Source organism: Homalodisca vitripennis, chromosome 2 (genome assembly GCF_021130785.1).
Source record: "Homalodisca vitripennis isolate AUS2020 chromosome 2, UT_GWSS_2.1, whole genome shotgun sequence".
Taxonomy (NCBI): Eukaryota; Metazoa; Arthropoda; class Insecta; order Hemiptera; family Cicadellidae; genus Homalodisca; species Homalodisca vitripennis.
In genome coordinates, this window is record NC_060208.1 from 17,817,215 (window position 1) to 17,836,845 (window position 19,631).

Consider the following 19,631-nt stretch of genomic DNA (forward strand, 5'->3'; position numbering starts at 1 on the left):
TAATTTAGCCTATTTCATGCAATCCTAATAATTTGAAAGTCTGTATAGTCCATACTTCTCGATAATCCATACTTCCCTTTAATAAGAAGTTCCAGATAACCTAAACTTCAAATTATATTGACTTTCAGATAATCTGGTTTTTTGGGTTAAATACAAGTATTTGGATAGTAAAGATTATGAGGTAATCCATACAGACTTTCCATAATATGACCATCAAGTCATCCACCTATAGATATTTCAGATTTTTTAGTAGTTCAGACTTTTAGTTCGAGACAATCCAAACATCAAGTTAATATGTTCAAGTTAAGGCATATGGATAGTAAGGACTTCCGGATAACCTAGGTTTCTAGATTATATGGACAATAGAAAATCTGCAATTCGGGTAAATTGGGTTATTATAGTACATGACCCTTTTGTTGTATCTCTTATTTGGATGTCTCTGATATTGAGGCGATGCAAGCAAAGTCTACACTGTCACAGACTGTTTCTGTATCTCTTCAGACAGAACAGATTCCAGAATCCAAGAGTCAAGTCTGTGGCTGTGTCAGATTTCAGATGCTGCACTAAGTGAAAGGAGAAATGGAGCTAATCTCAATATTCGCATCTACAATTTGATCTAAAATTGAGCCCTGTGAAACCACACAATCAACAATGTGCATTTCTGATCAGTATATTCTCACGCCAGATCATCCAACATGATCCATCAATGTAGGATGGAAATCTACATTTCTGGCAGAAAATTAAAAAAAATCCCTCAAAATACCTAAATTCAAGTTCAGATCATGTGGGCATAAGTGCTCATAAAGGTTAGACTACATTTATTTTATCACTCTATATAGTATACTTGAGAAAGTCATCCAAGAAACTGGTTACGTAGATGGTACCCTGCTGGCAACAATAACTCCTCACGTGAGATGAATCGTGTCAATGTGTGCAAGTGATAGTCATAAGTAAACGAGTGAAGATGCATCAGTACTTTCATCCTGTCACAATCATCTAGGAAGCTCAGTGTAAACTGTGAGATGAGACCACTGGAGGCTTTTCCTTCCAAACGAGAGCATACCAAGGCATGAAGTTTGGTGTAGATGAGAAACAACGCTCCGGATGCCCAGCAAAATAAGAACTGATGAAAAAGTGGAAGAAAATGGTTATGAAAGATCACCGTATTATGATCAGGAAAGTCGCTGATAATGTTGGCAAATCAATTGACTCATGCCATAAATATTTTTGATGTTTTGGGAATAAAACGTGTAGCAGCAAAAATTTGTTCTAAAATTGTTGAATTTTGAATAAAATAAATGGAAGTTGCTCAGGAGTTACTAAATGAAGTCAACAACGATGCATAATTACTAAAACATGTTTTATAAAAGTGACAAAATATGAAGGAATTCTTGATTGCCAAGACCGAAAAATACTTGTCAAGTGCAGTTGAATCTGAAGTTTATGCACACTTGTGTTCTTCAATTTTAAAGGCATAGTCCATCATGCCACAGATCAAACGGTCAATAAGGAGTGTTATCTGCAAGTTTTATACCGCTTGCTGAAGCAATCTGATAAAATACCCGGATCTGTGGCAAAAACAATTCATGGCTTTTGCACCATGACAATGGCACCTGTCCACACTTTATTGCTTGTTCTGAAGTTTTGGCTAAAAACAGTACTGTAATGATGCCCTGTCTTCATATTCTCCAGACTTGGCTCCGTGTGACTTTTTCAAAAATAAAGAAATCCTTAAAAGGGTCGTCGTTTTACAAGCATAAATGACATTAAAAGTGCATCTTTGACAGAGCTAAAGGATATCCACAAAGATTGAGTTAGAGAAGTGTTTCGAGGATTGGAAGAAGCGCTGAATATCTAATGGAGACTATTTTGAAGGTAACAAAATGAATGTAGACAAATAAATATTTTTCTCAAAAATTGAAATTTCCTTTATTTTTTTGAACATAACTTGTAAATATGTATGTCCAAAAAACCCTTCTAAAACTAAGATATCAGTGTATAGCTTGTGATCTGTAAACCATGTTAAACCTTGAGATAACAGTTGTAGGACTTTTTATAATGGAAGTTATCTACTTTCTCAAATGGCATACCAAGCTGGTTAACAAACTTAACCGAGATATTTATAATATAAATTTTTTGTACAAAGTTTCACCTTATTTGGGCTTTTTTAGGACAGTTATCATTTCCACATGAAAAAATTTAAGAAAATTGCAATAAGCTGATTTTGTGTATGAAAAACTACATAAAATTAACAGTCTCAAGACTGAACCCTTGGGAATCCCAAAGATTCATGAAAACATAAGGTTAACTAAAAACCCACATGTTAACTTACCTCAAGAACCGCTTTCAAACAGGAGACCCCTGACTTCATCATTGCGTTCAACCGTGTAATTTGGAAACACCCAGTCCATGAATCTGTAAATGCCAAAAATAAATTATGCTTCGGTATTCAGAAGATGAAACAGAAATTTGTAAATATACCAATAAATCTTTTACTTCTTACATATAGATATCAAGTCATCTGACCCAAATCTCATAAATAGTTTGTAATTTATAAAATTGGTTAAAAATAATTTAGCTACAAACCGTAGGGATGTTTATTTTAATTGAATCAACAATTCTTAAAATTAAACATCTTCAAAAATATGAAGAGTAACCCGTTTATATTCTGAAACGAAATAATGATCATAGCAGACTTTTGCAATTTTATTATATGGAAGCAGAGACGTGGACGTGGACTAAAAATGATTTAAGCAGATTGCAAGCTGCAGAAATGAGATTTTAAGAGGGATAGAGAAGACTACAAGAAGAGATAGAATAAGGAACGAAATAACCAGAGGAAGATTGAAGGTAGTTTCACTGCAAGAGACAATGGAAAGAAGAAGAATACAGTGGATGGGGCATGTGAAGAGGATGGGAGATAATAGAATGCCTAGAATAGCACTGTAGAAGGAGGAAAGAGGAAGAAGACCAAGAGGAAGACCGAGAGGAAGATGGGAGGACCAAGTGTGGAAAGACATAGAGAGAAGGGGACTACAAAAAATGCAGGTGGAGGAAGAGGAGACCTGGAATGACAGACAAAAGTGGAGGAGGCTGTGTACGACGACCCGTGATAACGGAAACGTCAGATGATGATGATTATGATGACCAAAATTTAACAACTTCACTAAATACAGAAATTGTAGTCTTATCTATTTGGGACTACAGTTTTTAAAAGTAATGGTATTTTGGTATTATACGGAAGCCACTCTGTCTCTATCTACTATTTGTTATTACGTGATATGAGTAGTTAAATATATATGTACATATTATAAATAAAAAATGTTTTAATTTAACCTTTACGAGTGCTAATGTGATCTGAGCTTAAATCTTGAGGGATGTTTTTCTTCTTTTACAAGAAGTGTGGGGTGGTGCAGATAGCCGCACTGATGGCCAAGGGCATTTCCGATCAGTAACTTTGCAGACATCAGATCACGTTGGAAGATCTGGCACGTGATCTGAGGTTGGAAAACTACCAATTGGAAATGCCCATGGCCATCAGTGCTGGCTTCTGTGGCGCCTTTGGCACCACCCCGCTCTCTAGCAAAAGATGAAAAACACATCCCTCAAGATAATACCTAAATTAACAGATCACGTGAGCACTCGTGAAGGTTAACTTTGACTTTGGTACTATTAGTAACATATTTATGATAACCTAATCTAAACTTATATACAGCGCCCTAATAACAAGTTAGTAGATGGGACATGGTGGCCTCCATATTAATACAGAAGTATCAAAACAGCACTATAAACATGTTATGTATGTATTTATGGATAATAAAAAATGCACCATAGTAGCTTCTTATACAATGACAACTATAGACATTGTGACTTGATGTTTTCTCCAGAGTCTGCTACTTGAAGGCCGAGCAGCTGTTGTTTGTTACTTTCATTGCATCACATTGTGTTATTTGATGTTATGTGTATCATCTTTTGCTAATGCATTCTGAGCTTTGACTTTGTGACCGCACACGGTTTCTTCTTATAAAATATAACTGATATTTTATGCAAAGTGTTACAGAAAGAGAATGTTTAATCAAGTTAATCATCATTTCTGTCATGAATACAAATTTTTGCTGATGTGGTTATGACTGAAAATAATTAAGTAAAATGCAATATTATTTCAAATAGGAACTGTTAATTTGACTATTGACAAGAGTAGTCTTCCTGAGATACGTTTGTGCAGTTTCCAACAAGGTTGACTACTGCTGTGGACTAGCCTTTATTATTGCCAGTCTCACAGTAAACAGAACTGTTGTTATCAGTGACAGGCTGTTAACCCTGAACTTTATTAATTGGTCACCACTGTCTGGAACAGTTTGTAACTGTTTACCTCTCAACAAAATACTTTAAGCTTTGCCTATTTATTAAGATATCAAATAGGCTGAAAGTATTTTTGTTGTATAAATCCACTTTTTATACGAATAATGATTATAAACAAGAAGAGGTAATGTTTTTATTTTATTTTAATTTTAACCATATAAATCTTGTTAGTTTTACTCAGCTGATATTTGTTTTTAAATTGTTGATTCACACCTGATGATGGCACCTTCGATGTCGAAAGGCCTCGTGAAAAATACACAAATTATTGGAGAATTATGAGTTTTCTTTTGTAAAATAATAGAAAAAAAAAGAGGCATTATTGTATACAAATGCTTGGAGGCCTTATTGGCTGAGCGTCAGCGAAGCATATCACTTGAGGGGCTGGAAAAAATTTCATTTCCGTCTATCTGTCTGTCTGTAAGCACAAAAATCTAGAAAACGAATGAATCTACAAACTTAAAAGTTTGCTTGTAGTTCATTTCTGTACAGCAATACTGAGTTCAATGATGGTGCATGGCATCCCATGAATTCTGCTTAGCGTTAGCAAATATTCTTACATTGGTCTTATGGGTAAACACGATGGTAAGAGAGAAACAACAGAAAAAAATCAATTTGTAAACAAACTGAGTACAATCATGTGACATTTAACATCTGACATTTTTTTCATGGAATACAAAAACAAAAGAATACAGTGCAAAGTTAATACTAAAAGTTGGTGAAAAGATCTGATTCAAGCGCATTCTAGAGTACACTTCTCAACTCACGGGAGCTTTTATTTATTTGAATACTGCTATGGAACCTCATTTAACAAACATAAACATGAATGTATCATATAATACAGAGAATAAAGAATATCCATAATGAAATTCTTGGATTGTTGGTGTGTATATATGTATGTGTGTGTGTGTATAAGTATATATTTATATATACATAAATATGGCAAGATATCTCTTGAAACATTTCATCCGTAGAAGCTAAATTTTAGAAGAAATAATTTCCAAATTAGACAAGAGTTAGTTCTACGATGGTGCAAGTCCAACCATAGAATCTATCTGAGCGTCATTGAAACCTATCACTCCGGAAAGGCTAACACAAATTTGTCTTACGTTTTGCCAACAGGATGTAAAGATTCTATTCTATATATGTATGTATGTCTGTCTTACAGATATCTCAAGAATTAAATGAGTTATAGATTTGAAATTTTGCAAGCAACCTCAGCAAAGCCTTTATACCAGCACCAATTAATTTATTAATTGATACTATCATATATTATATTCATCAAAATGTTATGTATAGTCAACCCATGTGGTGTCCATCAGGCAACAAATATGTGTGTTCCTCAAGATTCAGTGTTGGGACCCATGCTGTTCATCTTCGGTAAAAAAAAGAATTAATTCAGTTTTACCAGAAATGGAAATGGAGGAAAAATTTAACACTCATAGGCATAAACACTGATAAAGACATTTCTTAGAACCAGACATTGATAAACTTATCAGTAAACTGAACAATTCACTGTTTGTTTTATAGTGCATTAAGTAAACAAGTAATCAGGCCATTAACACAACAGCCTACCAGGCACTCATGGAATCATATATTAGATATGATCTTGCATCTTGGGGGAGGAAATATAGCAGGAAACTTTCACTGAATTCTTCTGCTGTAAAAAAGAGCTATATGGACCACAAGTCAGAGACAGCTGCATAGAAGCATTTGTAAGACTGGGGATCTTGATTAAGTACTTTGATATTATTTGAAGGCCACTATGTTGAAAGAGTTTTTCTTAACCGGAACCTAAAAACTACATTATTATAATTAACAGACTTTATTTGACATACTGTAAAAATCACATGTGATAATGACGATCGATTCTCGTTTTTGTCTCCTAAGGAAGCGTTGTTGGCAAGAAGGGAGACCACTCTGTCTCTATCGACTACTTTTTATTACGCGATATACAACGAGATTTGACATGGGAAAAGTAGGACGATTAAGGACGTGATCTGAGGTTGAGAAAGTATGCCCCCCTGGTAATCACCACAACGTAGTTCTGGTGAAAAAAGAAAAACATCCCTCAAGATAGTACCCAAATTCAAGCTAAGATCATACGAGCACTTCGTAAAAGGCTATCTTTAACTTTGATATTACTAATAACATGTTTATGATAAACTAATATATAATAATAATAATATATAAATAAATCCACTTATATTGTGTAATAACAAGTAGTGGATAGGGACAGAGTGACCTCCCTTCTTACCAATAACGCTTCCTTAGGAGACAAAAACGAGAATCGATCGCCATTATGACATGTGATTTTTCACAGTAAGTAAAATAAAGTCTGTTTTTTTTTTCAAAATGTAGTTTTTTAGGTCTCCAGTAAGACAAACTTATAAAAAAAGTGGCCTCCGAATAACACCAAAAGTACCCTTGACTGTAATAGCTCTTTACATCAGGGCGGTAGTGCTACATGTTAACAAAGTCTTACAAGTGAAGATTGAAACATTCATACACAACAAACAAGAAAAACATCAAACTACATTTTAACTCTGTGTGTGTGAGTGTGTGTGTGTGCGCGCGCGCCCAATCATACAACCTCATACCAATGGACTTAAGGAGGATGTATGGGAAGAAACTGAGTGGTTAATCCAACAAGCTTTCTACAGCCTTCATGAATTTTTAAAATGGATGAAGAATAACCAAGATATTTTCACATAAACAACTAATAACAAGTTTGTTCTCTTTTATAAAATTATGATGCAACTACTGTCTCAAAAAATCATGTTAATAAAGAATGTTTTGATTTGACTTTGTTAAAAATATTCTGATAGTGGAGGAATCTACTTAGTTTAAAGAAGAAAGTTTTGTTCGTTCTAAAAGGATGATTTTAATTTATAAAATATGGCTGTTTTCAAGTCATGGAAACCATTACAATTTAAAAGCTACAAGGTCAGTTAAAATAAGAACAGTAGTAAATTGTGATAGCAATATAGTTTTTAAAATTCAAACACTATGAGTGTCGAGAAAAGGGTAACAACAAAAGAGTTGCTTGCCCTAAGGAATATAAACTAACAATTTATGTCACATATCTGACAAGGAGGTTACAACCTTGATCGTCAGTTAACAATAAGTTTGTACCTTCAGATTGTGAAGGTAATTTTAGATAATTTGTGGTTGACTCAGGTCCTGTGGATCACATCATACTGAAAGATATCTTGAAAATTGCTGCTATTGATCTGAAAATGAAAACTGCTAAGAAGGGTAAATCTGTTGTATCAACAGATGTGATAATTTAGAGTCACTTTATTAAACTTTACTAAATAGTACTCCAACATTATTCAGAATATTTGGGTCCAAAAGCAGAAATTGAGAGAATTTCTGTTCTTCTCAGAAATAAAAAGGTACAATTTGTTAAGAAAATGAATTGGTAAAAGGTTTGTGCAACAAGAAATTTTTCAAACAACTCAGTGAGAAATTTTCATGACTATAATTTTTTTTTTAAACAATAAATAGCTTAATCAAACTGGCAACACTTTACTTCATAATAAGATGGGATAGAATCACACACGAGTGAAACTACGTTAAAAACCACTACATTGGCAAAAATACAGATGAAACTTACATTCAGAACAGACTTCGTAAACTGAATATTGCAACTTGAGTTCTATTGTAGTGTGACATCTAAAGTGAAATGTGACAAACTAATCATTTACCGTTTAAAGTCTTGGTCAAGAAGAGCGTGTCCGAGCCTGCCAAGACATTTGGCCGCATGTAACTTGGCCTCGTAGTTCGGCCCACTGTGTATCAGGTCCAGTAGAGAGTCACAGATCATGTCCAGAGATCTGCGGATATATCTAGCGTTGTCCGTAGCAACCAGTGCCTCCTGAACAGAAATACAATCACAATACCTTACAAAATAGTGAAATTAGCATGTTAAACTTCACCTTTCTCACACTCCTAGAAACTTCATATGGCTGAGATGGATAGGTGTGCATTGTTCAGGTCCCAAAGGTTTTTATTGCAATTTTGTTCAAAACACAATTGTATAATTCAGGGTTGCTACAGGAGTCCAATAATGAAATTCCCTGACTTTTCCCTGATTTCCAAGACCAAATTTTTTTAATTTTTCCCTGACTTTTTCGACGCAATCCCCAGGGTTTTTGGCAATTAATGGGTGGGAAAAAAGCGGTGTTGAGGCTAACAGGGTGGCAAATATAAAAAAGCAAAAAATAAAGTGAACACAGTTTAATACGTACAAAAAGATTGACTTAAATGATCTTTTACAACACAGAAGTAAAATATGCGTCATTTCTGCAGGCTTGGACTCGGCGCGGCGGCAGTAAGTTTTATTTGTGTAAAGGGATTTTATATTTTTCCCTGACCAACGTCGAAATTTCCTGTCTTTTCCCTGACTTGAGACCGGATTCCCTGACTTTTCCCTGATTTCCAGTCCTGTTTTTTTTCCCCTGACTTCCCATGATGTCCCTGACCTGTAGCATCCCTGTAATTTTATTACTTAATTAAGGATGATTATATTGCTTAGAACTGTAAAATACAATGATTGCACTATTTATTTACCAATCTGATAAAATAAAAATTGTTGATATGTATACACTACACATAACGCCACTCAATTTCACCATCCACTTCATGCAGAGTCTGAAATCTGACGCTGTCAGACTTGGACTCCTGAAATCTGGAATCAACGTCCATCTTGATGCTCAATTGTGAACCTGATAAGACTATGCGAACAACTCTTCATCTATATTATACTAAATTTTTGTTTCTAGGTAAGTCTATCTTTGATGTCGAGAGATACAGAGTTCTTCGTCAACGAATTAATTTTTTGGACTATTCTTACGGACGCTGCTCCAGACTTCTTGAGTTCCACTAAGCAGAAGCTGGAACTCAATATTCACATCTAATCACTCTTGTAAGTAGCCTACTCATTTTGAGAAGTGATAAAAAATTACTTCTACAAGAAAAACATGATGGTATTTGATTAAAGAATATATTTAATCTTACTATTTACAATAGTTAATTACAACAATCAGCATTTACCAACGCAATTTTGCAATTGATTTCCATAAGCTATGAATTTTTCTGGGTCATCTTCTCTTGGGACATTCGTCGTAATACTTTTGAAATCCTTGAATCTTCTGGTAGACCAAGTGTCCATAATCTAGCTGAAAACAAACATATTCACTCAGTATAACAAATACATTTCTCAAAGTTGGAAGTCTTATTCTACGTTAGTTATTAATACACTATAATTTAGCCTATTTCATGCAATCCTAATAATTTGAAAGTCTGTATAGTCCATTACTTCTCGATAATCCATACTTCCCTTTTAATAAGAAGTTCCAGATAACCTAAACTTCAAAATTATCGACTTTCAGATAATCTGGTTTTTTTGGTATTTGGGTTAAATACAAGTATTTGGATAGTAAAGATTATGAGGTAATCCATACAGGACTTTCCATAATATGACCATCAAGTCATCCACTTATAGATATTTCAGATTTTTTAGTAGTTATTAGGACTTTAGTTCGAGAGGATCCAAACATCAGGTTAATATGTTTGAGTTAAGGCATATGGATAGTAAGGACTTCCGGATAACCTAGGTTTCTAGATTATATGGACAATAGAAAATCTGCAATTGGGTAAATTGGTAATTATATAAAGCTATGTACATGACCCTTTTTTGTATGGGTGTCTCTGATATTGAGGCGATGCAAGCAAAGTCTACACTGTCACAGACTTTTTCTGTATCTCTTCAGACAGAACAGATTCCAGAATCTAGAGTCAAGTCTGTGGCTGTGTCAGATTTCAGATGCTGCACTAAGTGAAAGGAGAAATGGAGCTAATCTCAATATTCGCATCTACAATTTGATCTAAAATTGAGCCCTGTGAAACCACATAATCAACAATGTGCATTTCTGATCAGTATATTCTCACGCCAGATCATCCAACATGATCCATCAATGTAGGATGGAAATCTACATTTCTGGCAGAAAAATTAAAAAAAAAAAAATCCCTCAAAAATACCTAAATTCAAGTTCAGATCATGTGGGGCATAAGTGCTCATAAAGGTTAGACTACATTTATTTTATCACTCTATATAGTATACTTGAGAAAGTCATCCAAGAAACTGGTTACGTAGATGGTACCCTGCTGGCAACAATAACTCCTCACGTGAGATGAATCGTGTCAATGTGTGCAAGTGATAGTCATAAGTAAACGAGTGAAGATGCATCAGTACTTTCATCCTGTCACACTCATCTAGGAAGCTCAGTGTAAACTGTGAGATGAGACCACTGGAGGCTTTTCCTTCCAAACGAGAGCATACCAAGGCATGAAGTTTGGTGTAGAAAAAGGGCTCACGGATGTATAATTCAAACAGCAAAATACTTCCTAACAATGACATAGTATGTGTACTACCTACCTATATCATCTAGAATATTAACAAATAATACATAGGGATAGAGGATTACTATGGATTTAGTCAATATTTTTGAAATATTATATAATTTTTTTTCCCCCCCCTTGGAGTGGCCTACTGCCATGCACTTAAGCCTCAAAGAACTGTTTTAATGAGAGAAGGTCCGAAGCCACCCTGGAGGAAGGTGACTGTAATACCATTCTACTCACTCTCAAACCCGGATGCAACCTCCACCTTCTCTTATGCTCCGCGCGAATCCATTTCGAGACAACCCTAGAGGATTCACACCTTGGAACACCGCAGAACGGTTGAGGGGCCGTCATAATTGTCGCTGAGCCCTGGTTGGCCAGGGCATCAGCTCCTTCGTTCCCAAGAATCCCCTCATTCTTAGACCACGCCTATTTTCGGAGCCACACCGATTTAACAGGCTATGTGCTGTCAAAACCAATCTATGGATGGCCGTACCTCAAAAACGTATATTTTTTCATACATTTTCCGAGTTTTATCAAAATCGGTTTGTTTGTTTTTCCTCCTCTAGAACTATATTATATTTTTGTGTGTAGGCATATACAAATGTTGCAGTTTAAGCGTAAAATATTAATTGAACGGATTAATGTAGCCACTAGAAATGTATCATTTGGTCTTGACCCGTTCTCCTCGAATATTCACTTTTTCCTGTCAACTGAATAAATTTTATATTTGCTTTCAAATCAGATATATTATTTTTAACCCTCCATCGGGCGCTAAACGGAGTTTTCCTCCGTGTATGTTTTATTATTAAAAATAGTACTACTTTTCTGATGTCGGCAGTCGTTTCCCGCAGTGTACTTCACGAGCATCTTTCGGGGAAACGAAACAATAGCCTCCCGCTTTTATTTATCAAAATGTGTCAGTATGAGGTCTACTTCCGTGCGTGACTGGACGATTCCTCCGTGAGCGCCCGATGGTGTGTTTGTAGTGCTTGGACGAAATCACCGTGAGCGCCTTATTGTGTTTAGTTTTTATGTTGTAATAATCCGTGTGCGCCTAAATGTGTGACCTGTGATGGTTTCTTTTTAAATTTTACTATATATTTTATTTGAATTTTGTGAAATGGAGAATGAAGACGAGAGACTTGTTAGTACAGTACCAGTGTGCTAGGGAACATTTCAGTAATGATTATGGAGTGAACATTGTCGCTATAACAACCAGAAGGAAAATGTTTTGAAATTTTGTGCAGTGTGTAAAAAAATTTTTAGTAAAGAATAAATTTTTATTTCAGAGCAATAATTGACATTACAATTGTATAATATCTCAAGAATTGAAGTAAGTTGTTTTTGTAAGAAGTTAAAAACTAAGTTAATTTCCATACATATTTACAGTAGGTTAAACATTTTTACAATTAATTGCATTATTCCTTAAAATTAATCATGTTGTTATTATACAATAACATTTTTTAAGATTTTGAATTTCTTATTTGGAAAATTCATTACATAAGAGTGTAATTTTTATTAAATTTCTAAAAATGAATATATTACATTGTAATTAAATCAGTATGAATATTTAAACAAATAAAAACAGTTTAAACGACTATGATATCCATTATTCGCCAACCTGGAGGAAACCTCCGTGAGCGCCTGATGGTGTTTCTAATTTTAAGCGCCCGATGGAGGGTTAATGATCGTTAAAACTTACAATAGTATAATTAAGTTTATTTAAAAACCCTTAATCCATGAAAAATAGCTTAATATCATATGGAAATAACTAAAACTATAAAGTTTATACGTTAGGTTACATTAGGTCCCTAAAATTGTTCAGTCATTCCTTTCCTTCACTGCTAACTGATTAAGAATAAAACCGTAATCGTATAACTCAACAGAGGAGTAGGGAGTCTGGGTGTTATGAAAAGTGGTGGATGTTTATCGATTGGATATAAATATCTTGTTATTTTTAAAAATAGATTATTTTCAAATGAGCGTCTTTTTTTTAGTCATTTATTTAAAAATTGTATAAGGGATAACCTTACTTATGATAAATCAAAGCCATATCAATCAACCAAGTCCATTAATTATAAGTATTAACATTTAAAATATTTAGTAATGTATCTGGTGACTTACAATTACAATTTTATATCAATTTCAAAAGATCTATTTACATTTACTAGATTCCTGAAACGATACATTTATTGTTATATATCTATCCATTCACTGTACGATATGCTGTTTCTTCCACTATTCGAACACTTTACAAGCAGATCCTTTCGTTCCCTCTGTCATTACATTCAGTCGTTCATTTTATTCGGTCAACACGCTCTAGCGGGAAGGCTCAGTAACTCTGACCGGTTCAACTGAACGAATCCCAGCAGTGAACGAGACCGACTGAGCTGGATCAATCAGATGATCCGATAGAGCGAATGCCGAGCAGTATTGGGGATACTAGGAGAGAACGGCATCACAGAGTCGGAGGGGTATTTACCCCACCCTGCGTGAACTCAAATCACCCAGGGTCTTTTTTTAAACGGTCTACCTATAGTACCATATTTATAATTTAATCTAAACATATCACAAAATAACGAGAAGTAAATAGGGACAGAGGGTCCTACTTCTCACTAACATCACTTCATATGGATTGTTAAATTTTATATATTAATTTATAAATTTTATATATTGATTGTTTAATTTTATACTTAATTAAATGTTACACTTACTATGCTTACTTATTGTTAAATTTTTATTTGCTGTTGAATTTTATATTTATTGTAGAATTTTATACCTATTAATGATTTTTATATTTGGTGGGGACTTTTGTAAAATTGTAAACATTTTGTTACAGTCTGGTTGCTTTTTACAATTGTTAATGCCTTGTTCTGACTAGTTTTAATGCAGCCTGCTTAAAAAGAAAAAAAAACACAAGAAGTAATAGAAAAACACTCTTAAACCACTAAGCTTATATAACGTTGCTGTAAATGCTAATGTTGGGCCTCTGTATGATTTTTATTTTATTTAGTCTGTAGAATAGTACATTGTTACATGTACTTTTGACTTGGCTATCTGGTGGCAAATAGACATTGTCAATACTTGTGAAAGTCTTAAGGCAATAAACATGATTTGATTTGATTTGACTTCTTTCAGGAGGCAAAAAACAAGAATTGATCATCATATAATATCTGATTTTCATTGCAAGTCAAATAAAGTCTGTTCTTTCGGCTGCAGTATAATAAGCAGCCTCAATAACTTGTAGGGCGCTCCCAAATTCATTTTGGAATTATGTACTAATCAAAAGATTAAATTATTACTTTTTAGATATAAAAAAATAGCTGAACTATTATACTATAATATTAAATACCTATAACGTAAATCGGTTTATTCAATAGTTCAGATTTAACCAGAAATATCAGTGAAACGATTGTCGTAGTAGCCACTTATCGTATTGCAGCCGTTCTTTATAATAATGTAGGTTTTTTAAGGAACCGAAAAGAGAAACTGTTCAAAAATAGTGGCCTCTGGATAATACCAAAGCAGCTAATAATGTTCACTTTGTAATATATTTGAACTTTCTGATTAAACGAAGGCCACAGATCTTAAACGGGATTTAGCAGCTTTGGGTGGGCAGTTACACAATAAATACTGTGGAACATACTTGTTTATCATCTGTACACAATCATCACGTTATAGGAATTGTTATCTGCTCGGACAGTCAAATCAGTGAACGTATGTCAAGTCGAAGGTCATTAACCGGAGTAACTGCAGTGCTCTTATCAGATTCGTTTCTCGGTTTATCATACATAACCTAACTCTGTAGTTCATTGTTATCTTGTTTTCGTACCGTAAAACCGTAAAAAATTGAACTTCGTTGGATACATGGTTTTCTTGTAGTAGGCTGCCATGTCACAATGGTCCGATTCCTATATTGTTGGTGCTAGCAACAGCGCTTTCATCACACTTTTCACTGACTTCGTAGAGTTTTTGAATAATCAAATATAAATAAATGTGTGTTTATAATTTTACTTAATGAAGATATAGTTTTTGTGTTCATAATCGAATTATACTTATAAATACTACCTACTTTTTTAATTACTAAACGGGTGGCCTCTGTTTAATCAGAAGGTATCATATATTTTAACAGGGAAAAAGTTCATGTTGATAGGTACATAGCAATTCTTGAGAATTACCCGAATGTTCTAAATCTTAAGTTATTGTCGTTTCCATCCCTTTAAGTGTTATATATTGTTTTGATCAAGACAATTACAATTGCTAAATAACAAGAAACTCGTATTTTGCCCTCTAGCTTTTAAATTTCACACATACCAAAGTGCATTAAAGTTTTACTTATTAACCTAAAAAAATTAATACCACAAAAATACCTTCTAAATGACATAATGGGTCTATTATTGGGTAGCCTTTAATAAGCGACCTACACTCATTTGATTGCTATTATCGAAAGGTTCGATTGTTTTATCCGAAGGAATAATTCCATATTAGAATTTATTTAACTTAGCGTATGATTTCAACTTAGTAGTTAATAGTAATTTTAATGTTACAAACAACAAGAAGTAACAACCATATTGAGACTTTGAAAATGATGATGAATATGAGGAAAATATGTGAGATATTTCTCACAAGTGACGAAATTTGTTTAAGTGGCTTCAACATGTGGGTTTGGCTCCTGGTAACACATGGGGAGAATTCTTTCCTCCATTTCACAAAAGCACTCATTTATATCAAGCTGGGCAAGTTATACATATTGTAATGTATCTTTGATATCTAAGTCTAGACCATTATTAATTTTGTAATGTTATTGTTAAATTTATGTTTTTGAAATTGTAATGTACGAGATTCTTCTTGTTACGCTAAGTTTTATAACTCTTATTATGTACGATTTTTAAATATCAAAGTTGGACAATATATTGATTGTTCGATACTAGCAATCAAATAGGGTAGAGTACAATAAGCGGGCCCAGTTTTTCATATCGAAGAATGTAATCATCGATACCTAATATTCGCATCTCAAATCCTAGACTATCAATTGATATAAAACTATCTATAGCCTAGTCCTCAATAACAATCATATGTTTAAATTAAATTATGGATTTAATATTTACAGTGATTTATTTATTTATTATTTCAACGGCATCCGCCAATATACAATAATTTCACAATAGTATAAATATTCAACAATAACAATAACAACTTAACAATACTTAACAATAAATGAATAACAAGTATTGCATGACACATTTAACTATTACTCTGCTAGTGATGAAACAAATTATTATAAGCAAAATTAGGAAAACTGAAGACGACCATATTTGCTCCCTCACAGTTACAGAGTTGTTTCTTTCACACAAATTTCACATAGGTAATGGATTTTTCTTTATGAGTCTAACATGTTGAAGCCACGTAAAACATGTCTTATCATTTTTCAAAGCAATGTCATGTAGTTTTCGAAAATTGACTGCCATTTTTAATAATCAAATGTTATACTAGTTATATGTAAAATTTTAATATTACCTTACGTGAATTATTTGAAAGTCTTTACAGCTGTTGATATAGATTATTTAAGTTATTTGTTCAAAATAATGAATCAGTATCGATTGATTATATCGGTGGTTATGATTAAGTAATATTGTTTGCCAATTTCGATATATAAAACCGGGTCCGCTTATCGTACCCTACCCATAAAATAAAGATTGTAGGCCGCTTATTAAAGTTTCCCGCGGGTAGGGTACGATAAGCGGACACGGCTTTTTTTATATTGAAATTAACAAACGATATTATTTAATCATAACCATCGCTATAACTAATCGATAAAACTGATTAATTATTTTGAACAATTAACTTAATCTATATAAACAGCTGTAAACACTTTCAAATAATACACGTAATCGTATTATTATATATATGATTTTGTGTATATATAGCAACAATAATTATATTATTAAGTTATTATAAACACATGTAATAATATATCATTACGTGTGTATACAATTATAAACAATTCAATAATTGACCAAAAGCATATGAATTGTGGCTCATAATTATTAATGAGTTTTCCTGTTTGATTGATCTCGTACTGGTTTGTTTACTATTTACGTCATTTCTTCATTATTTATGAGTTCTCCTATGTATATACTCTTATTTTAATTTAAAACATATGATTGTTATTTAGGACTATAGATACTTTTATATCAATTGGTAGTCTAGGATTAAGACGCGAGTTTTAGGTATCGATGATTATTTTCTTCGATATAAAAAAATCGGGTCCGCTTATCGTACTCTACCCTCTCCCCCTACTATTGAAAAAGTACAAATGTACATACAAAGTTGCAGCTATTATATGTAAACAAATAGGTATAACTAGTCTATCAGACTTTATTATCAATAGGCTAACCTATAAGCTACTTACCAGATTTTGATTTTCCTCCATCAGTGTCATTATTATATTTACTAGGACACAAGCTTACACCATCACTGGATTTCCCTTTCATCAGCGATTCTTGAAATTTTCCGCGAGGAATGAAAATTTCTCCGTCCTTATCCATCTTTCTATGTGTAGTCCCCCTCCCCCGAGAACCACCACCTCTCCTTTCTGAAGTACCACGACTAAATCTAAAGTCATCTCTGTGTTTTGTTCGAGGTTTTAATGCTCTATCCCTTGAATACACAACACTAGTTGAATATGAACTTTTACCTTGAATGTCACCTGAATATCTATCCTTGTCCCCCTCTCCTCTGTCAACTTTAGTCTTTTCTTCACTAACTAGCAACCTAAAGCCATCAGATTCCCTAAACCCTTTTGAAGCCTTAAGCTTGTTACCACTGGTATTGGCTATCATTACCTAGAGTTTACATTACTGAGCAAAAGAAAGATCAATGAATACATCTCATAGAAAAATGCCTAGATATTTATTATTTTGCAAACGTGATTGCAGAATTTCGTGTAAAATAACTACTCTTTTGTATTAAATATTGAATAATATTCAACCACTAATTTATTTCAACACGAAAAATCTTTCACCACGACTAGAAGCAAACCACAAAAGATAAGAAAAGGCAAAACACACTATCCGCGCACTTGCAGTGTTCCCTCTCCATCTGCGTTACCACTTACCAGTCAGTTACCTTCAATTCTGTTCAGCATTTACTTTCAGAGAGTGAGTATTTTTTGGATCACCTTAAACGCCTCTGAGTTTGACTCAAACGTCTTTTTCCGTTACTTTTTGCCAGAGATTATAAAGCAAATCTCATAGATTGACAAATAAACAATAGAGCAAAAACAAAATTATAAAATTAATAAAAAAAAATGTTAATAATTAAAACTATGAACGTAGCCTAATATTCAATAAAACTTTAATAAATGACCTCCACTACATCGTTAAGTATGTGATACCCCCTAAAGAGGTCACTAGTTGTATAATAAACATGTCTTGTAAACAATATACTCATAAACATTACAAAACGTTGCCTTTGACTTTCCAAAGAATAGACTTTGAATCCATATAACGGTTGTGTGGCAGAAAATTTGTTCGGTAAATCTAGATGTTTCTTTAAAGCATAAACTGGGCCAAATATTTTGTTCAGACATTTTAAATGAGAAGACGAAGGTCGTTTAGTCTTTTACAACAATTTACAGCATAACTAACCAGTGAAGACTACCCTGGTTGGTAGCCATATCCATTCAAAAAACACAAAAAGGCAAAGTGGAGAAAAAAATAACTTTGAACTAAATCTCTGTTAACCTAGCTACTACTGTTGTAAAGGTTCATAGTTAAATATAATAATGTTTTTGACAATGTTTTATAAACTGTCAGGAATGCTGTGTCCAACTGATTCTTATTGCAATACTTAGTAAGTAGATGAAAGAGAATGGTCAAATAATTTGTTATTCAATTTGCAGCAACATTCTTACCATCGAAACACGCTCAATTGTAATATCAATTCAATCAATAATAATTTTATGTATTGCTATACTTACAGTGTATACAACGTTTGTCTCTTAAGGGGGCAATGTACCCAAAACATATGTTTTTTAATTTCTGCCACCAATTAATCTTTTGTTCATTAAAGTGTCTCTCTAGGACAGGGTTTAAAGAAAATATATTATTAACCCCCTCCCACCCCTCTTCAGGGGAAAGGGAGGGGGTTTTTTCAAGAAAATTAGAATTCTTGTTTTACACCATAGCTGCTTTTGTATTGCACCTATTCCAAATTTTTAGATATTTTTTTAAAGCTAATAAATAGCCTTACAAAGTGTAGTATCGAATTTTTTGTAGTTATCAAAATAGGTAAGTAACATTTTATTTTAACTTTTTCAAAAAATTGTAATTTTCTGTAAATGGAAAAAATTATATTAGGAGTATAATTTAAAATATACTTGATCCCATACTACACTTTGTGCACTATATATTGAAGATCATATGTACAAAATATGAGGTCTCTAGGTCAATAAATAAAGAAGTTACGTTGTAAAACGTGTTGAAAAACACGGAAAAAACAAACTTACGGGAAAAGGCAAAAAACTTCATATGTTTATTATACCATGAAAAGTAAGACTATTTACATAATCATTGTTTTTGTGTTTAGTGTAAATATATTTTACACTTAAAAGAGTCCAGCCCCATAGGTAACACCTTTCTTTTTTTAATATCTTTTCTTCCTTTTTCATCTTTTTCAATTTAACTTCCTGATGGTATTTTTTATACTTCAAGCTCAGTCTTTTCTTTGACTGCAACACTCTTCTTAGTATTGATTTTTAGTTGATTGCTTCATGACTAAATCAAATCTAATAAGTCTAAATCACTAAATTGTTCAACAAAACACAAAAAACACATGTCATTCACAAAGTGAGGTTAGAG

The 19,631-nt window shown here is 33.3% G+C and overlaps 1 protein-coding gene across 1 annotated transcript in view; it reads right to left on the reverse strand.

Annotated features, from left to right (window-relative positions):
* LOC124355547 (serine/threonine-protein kinase SMG1-like) overlaps positions 1 to 17,876 on the reverse strand; it is a 152,596-nt gene extending 134,720 nt beyond the window's left edge. Inside the window, 1 exon segment of the mRNA XM_046806709.1 lies at positions 17,183 to 17,876. Within this exon segment, the coding sequence (XP_046662665.1) occupies positions 17,183 to 17,612 (430 nt within the window). The 5' untranslated portion in view covers positions 17,613 to 17,876.
* Positions 17,877 to 19,631: the final 1,755 nt, after the last annotated feature.